General features: G+C 50.0%; 1 protein-coding gene across 1 annotated transcript in view; it reads left to right on the top strand.

Moving 5' to 3' along the window:
* Positions 1–3,719, top strand: part of LOC124047690 (NMDA receptor synaptonuclear signaling and neuronal migration factor-like) — a 67,208-nt gene extending 63,489 nt beyond the window's left edge. The window contains exon 15 of the mRNA XM_046367997.1: positions 3,159–3,719. Coding sequence (XP_046223953.1) covers positions 3,159–3,256 — 98 coding nt within the window. The 3' untranslated portion in view covers positions 3,257–3,719. The remainder of the gene's footprint in view (positions 1–3,158) is intronic.
* Positions 3,720–5,110: the final 1,391 nt, after the last annotated feature.

The following is a 5,110-nucleotide window of genomic DNA, read 5'->3' as shown; positions in this document are numbered from 1 at the left end:
CTACTGCTCTCTGTCTCTACTGCTCTTTGTCTCTACTGCTCTCTGTCTCTGCTGCTCTCTGTCTCTACTGCTCTCTGTCTCTACTGCTCTCTGTCTCCACTGCTCTCTGTCTCTACTGCTCTCTGTCTCTACTGCTCTCTGTCTCTACTGCTCTCTGTCTCTGCTACTGCTCTCTGTCTCTACTGCTCTCTGTCTCTGCTACTGCTCTCTGTCTCTACTGATCTCTGTCTCTCCTGCTCTCTGTCTCTACTGCTCTCTGTCTCTACTGCTCTCTGTCTCTACTGCTCTCTGTCTCTGCTACTGCTCTCTGTCTCTACTGCTCTCTGTCTCTGCTACTGCTCTCTGTCTCTACTGTCTCTCTACTGTCTCTGTCTCTACTGCTCTCTGTCTCTACTGCTCTCTGTCTCTACTGCTCTCTGTCTCTACTGCTCTCTGTCTCTGCTACTGCTCTCTGTCTCTACTGCTCTCTGTCTCTACTGCTCTCTGTCTCTACTGCTCTCTGTCTCTACTGCTCTCTGTCTCTACTGCTCTCTGTCTCTACTGCTCTCTGTCTCTACTGCTCTCTGTCTCTACTGCTCTCTGTCTCTACTGCTCTCTGCTACTGCTCTCTGTCTCTACTGCTCTCTGTCCCTCTACTGCTCTCTGTCTCTACTGCTCTCTGTCTCTACTGCTCTCTGTCCCTGCTACTGCTCTCTGTCTCTACTGCTCTCTGTCCCTGCTACTGCTCTCTGTCTCTACTGCTCTCTGTCTCTACTGCTCTCTGTCTCTACTGCTCTCTGTCTCTGCTACTGCTCTCTGTCTCTACTGCTCTCTGTCCCTGCTACTGCTCTCTGTCTCTACTGCTCTCTGTCTCTACTGCTCTCTGTCCCTGCTACTGCTCTCTGTCTCTACTGCTCTCTGTCCCTGCTACTGCTCTCTGTCTCTACTGCTCTCTGTCTCTACTGCTCTCTGTCTCTACTGCTCTCTGTCTCTACTGCTCTTTGTCTCTACTGCTCTCTGTCTCTGCTGCTCTCTGTCTCTACTGCTCTCTGTCTCTACTGCTCTCTGTCTCCACTGCTCTCTGTCTCTACTGGTCTCCGTCTCTACTGCTCTCTGTCTCTGCTACTGCTCTCTGTCTCTACTGCTCTCTGTCTCTACTGCTCTCTGTCTCTACTGCTCTCTGTCTCTGCTACTGCTCTCTGTCTCTACTGCTCTCTGTCTCTGCTACTGCTCTCTGTCTCTACTGCTCTCTGTCTCTACTGCTCTCTGTCTCTGCTACTGCTCTCTGTCTCTACTGCTCTCTGTCCCTGCTACTGCTCTCTGTCTCTACTGCTCTCTGTCTCTACTGCTCTCTGTCCCTGCTACTGCTCTCTGTCTCTACTGCTCTCTGTCCCTGCTACTGCTCTCTGTCTCTACTGCTCTCTGTCTCTACTGATCTCTGTCCCTGCTACTGCTCTCTGTCTCTACTGCTCTCTGTCCCTGCTACTGCTCTCTGTCTCTACTTCTCTCTGTCTCTACTGCTCTCTGTCTCTACTGCTCTCTGTCTCTGCTACTGCTCTCTGTCTCTACTGCTCTCTGTCTCTACTGCTCTCTGTCTCTGCTACTGCTCTCTGTCTCTGCTACTGCTCTCTGTCTCTACTGCTCTCTGTCTCTACTGCTCTCTGTCTTTGCTACTGCTCTCTGTCTCTGCTACTGCTCTCTGTCTCTGCTACTGCTCTCTGTCTCTACTGCTCTCTGTCTCTGCTACTGCTCTCTGTCTCTACTGCTCTCTGTCTCTGCTCCTGCTCTCTGTCCCTGCTATCTCTCTTTCTCAATTTGCTCTCATTTAGATTTTTTCCTCTGTCACTCCTATGGGTCCATTCACTGTAACTAGACCATCTCTCTCCCTCTATTACACACACTGGGTGATTATGTGATATTTTTTTGTGAGTTAGATAAGGTCAGGAAGGTTAATGGCAGACAGTGACTCACTGTGAGAGAGGGTCAAACCAGCCTGCTCCCTGAATAGTGAATGACGTCTCCCATAGCGGCAACACACAATGATAGAAAGTTGAACCATCCATTGCAAATTATATTGTTTTTGAGAATAACCAGTCAAATGTTAAAGAGATTATTATCATATTCAATATCTGTGTGTAACACACACAGTATATTTAGGGTGGGTTGCACCAACATGGTTAAATTCATCTTAGATTCGACCTATAGATTCAATTATATTGAATCAGAGATGTGTTGCACCACTTAGCTCAATTAATCTGGTTTAATATTAAGGTTAGATCTTTAAACTATGATGTCATAATAGATTCACCAAAACAATGATGCTCTAATTCCATTTCTATGGAAACAGACCATCACTGGTCATTGCTAGCAAGCAAAGTGAGTTTTCACTGCAGACTAAATTATAGAATTAATTGCGTTTACGACAGAGCCTTGGCGCGAACCAAGAGTCTCTGATGGCACGGCCGACGCTGCAGTACAGCGCCCTTAACTACTGAGCCACCCGGGAGGCTGCGCTTTTTGTCAAATGAGTTAGCTGGCTAGTTTACTTTTACAAACATGATAAACCAAAGTAACATAACTGTTAATCTCACCAACAATGCAGCAGATACACTGGCTTGTTTAACCTCCTCCAGCGGCACCTGGTCAATGAACACCTGGTCAATGAACACCTGGTCAATGAACACCTGGTCAATGAACACCTGGTCAATGAACACCTGGTCAATGAACACCTGGTCAATGAACACCTGGTCAATGAACACCTGGTCAATGAACACCTGGTCAATGGACACCTGGTCAATGAACACCTGGTCAATGAACACCTGGTCAATGAACACCTGGTCAATGAACACCTGGTCAATGAACACCTGGTCAATGAACACCTGGTCAATGAACACCTGGTCAATGAACACCTGGTCAATGGAGCGACAGGATTCAACCTGGTGTAAAGAATAATTACATTTAACCAGGATACATTTTAAACTAAGCTTTGTGCAACATGATTAATAGACAAAACCTGGATTTCAACCAGTTTAAGAGTTCATGTTGGTGCAACACAATCTAGTATATTAAGGTGGACTCGCTTGAGGGGAACATCTAAACTAGCTCAGTCCTTGTATTTGTAACTAGATAAGGTGCCCTGTAGGGAAACACATCATTGAATGTTTACTTCTTTTATCTAGGAAAAGAGATTATTGAGATGTACTTTGACTTCCGTCTCTTCCGCCTGTGGAAAACCCGCCAGCACTCCAAACTCCTGGATTATGAAGATCTTTTGTGACGGGGCTCCAAGTGAAGTCAACCCTGTAGCATACATACAGTCTATACTGGGGCAGGAGGACCCACTCAACACCACTGCTCAACACAACTGTAACACCCATCATACCTGCTTTCATCCAGGAGAGGGCTGGGAGAGGTGGAAGAGGAGAAGAGTGAGAGGAGTGATAGAGAGGATGAAGAGGAGGAGGATGAAGGGTGACATAGCAGATTTCACGGCGCTGTGTGCCTAACCCATTATTTATTTCAACCCACCTCTTCACCTCCTACGCAACCACAAAGGTCAGGGGTTAAAAAGAGAGAAACCAAGCCAAAGGAATGCTAGAAGGACAAGGAGACCTGAAGATTGGAGATAAAGAGTGATGGAGTATAAACGGAGAGACAGAGGGATGAAGGGATCTTCTGTGCTCCTTCTTTCTCTCCCTCGGGGAAGGTGTCTGAGTTTTGCTCTCTCTTTCTCTCCCTCGGGGGAAGGTGTCTGAGTTGCTCTCTCTTTCTCTCCCTCGGGGAAGGTGTCTGAGATGCTCTCTCTTTCTCTCCCTCGGGGAAGGTGTCTGAGATGCTCTCTCTTTCTCTCCCTCGGGGAAGGTGTCTGAGGTGCTCTCTCTTTCTCTCCCTCGGGGAAGGTGTCTGAGGTGCTCTCTCTTTCTCTCCCTCAGGGAAGGTGTCTGAGGTGCTCTCTCTTTCTCTCCCTCGGGGAAGGTGTCTGAGGGGCTCTCTCTTTCTCTCCCTCGGGGAAGGTGTCTGAGGTGCTCTCGCTTTCTCTCCCTCGGGGAAGGTGTCTGAGGTGCTCTCTCTTTCTCTCCCTCGGGGAAGGTGTCTGAGGGGCTCTCTCTTTCTCTCCCTCGGGGAAGGTGTCTGAGGTGCTCTCTCTTTCTCTCCCTCGGGGAAGGTGTCTGAGGTGCTCTCTCTTTCTCTCCCTCGGGGAAGGTGTCTGAGGGGCTCTCTCTTTCTCTCCCTCGGGGAAGGTGTCTGAGGGGCTCTCTCTTTCTCTCCCTCGGGGAAGGTGTCTGTGATGCTCTCTCTTTCTCTCCCTCGGGGAAGGTGTCTGAGATGCTCTCTCCTTCTCTCCCTCGGGGAAGGTGTCTGAGATGCTCTCTCTTTCTCTCCCTCGGGGAAGGTGTCTGAGGTGCTCTCTCCTTCTCTCCCTCGGGGAAGGTGTCTGAGGTGCTCTCTCTTTCTCTCCCTCAGGGAAGGTGTCTGAGATGCTCTCTCTTTCTCTCCCTCGGGGAAGGTGTCTGAGGTGCTCTCTCCTTCTCTCCCTCGGGGAAGGTGTCTGAGGTGCTCTCTCTTTCTCTCCCTCGGGGAAGGTGTCTGAGATGCTCTCTCCTTCTCTCCCTCGGGGAAGGTGTCTGAGGCGCTCTCGCTTTCTCTCCCTCGGGGAAGGTGTCTGAGATGCTCTCTCCTTCTCTCCCTCGGGGAAGGTGTCTGAGGTGCTCTCTCTTTCTCTCCCTCGGGGAAGGTGTCTGAGATGCTCTCTCCTTCTCTCCCTCGGGGAAGGTGTCTGAGGCGCTCTCTCTTTCTCTCCCTCGGGGAAGGTGTCTGAGGTGCTCTCTCCTTCTCTCCCTCGGGGAAGGTGTCTGAGATGCTCTCTCTTTCTCTCCCTCGGGGAAGGTGTCTGAGGTGCTCTCTCCTTCTCTCCCTCGGGGAAGGTGTCTGAGGTGCTCTCTCTTTCTCTCCCTCGGGGAAGGTGTCTGAGGTGCTCTCTCCTTCTCTCCCTCGGGGAAGGTGTCTGAGGTGCTCTCTCTTTCTCTCCCTCTGGGAAGGTGTCTGAGATGCTCTCGCTTTCTCTCCCTCGGGGAAGGTGTCTGAGGTGCTCTCTCTTTCTCTCCCTCTGGGAAGGTGTCTGAGTTGCTCT

The sequence above is a fragment of the Oncorhynchus gorbuscha genome, linkage group LG11, assembly GCF_021184085.1.
Source record: "Oncorhynchus gorbuscha isolate QuinsamMale2020 ecotype Even-year linkage group LG11, OgorEven_v1.0, whole genome shotgun sequence".
Lineage (NCBI taxonomy): Eukaryota > Metazoa > Chordata > Actinopteri > Salmoniformes > Salmonidae > Oncorhynchus > Oncorhynchus gorbuscha.
The sequence above is the reverse complement of the archived record's forward strand: the minus strand, read 5'-3'. Positions and strand labels throughout refer to the sequence as shown.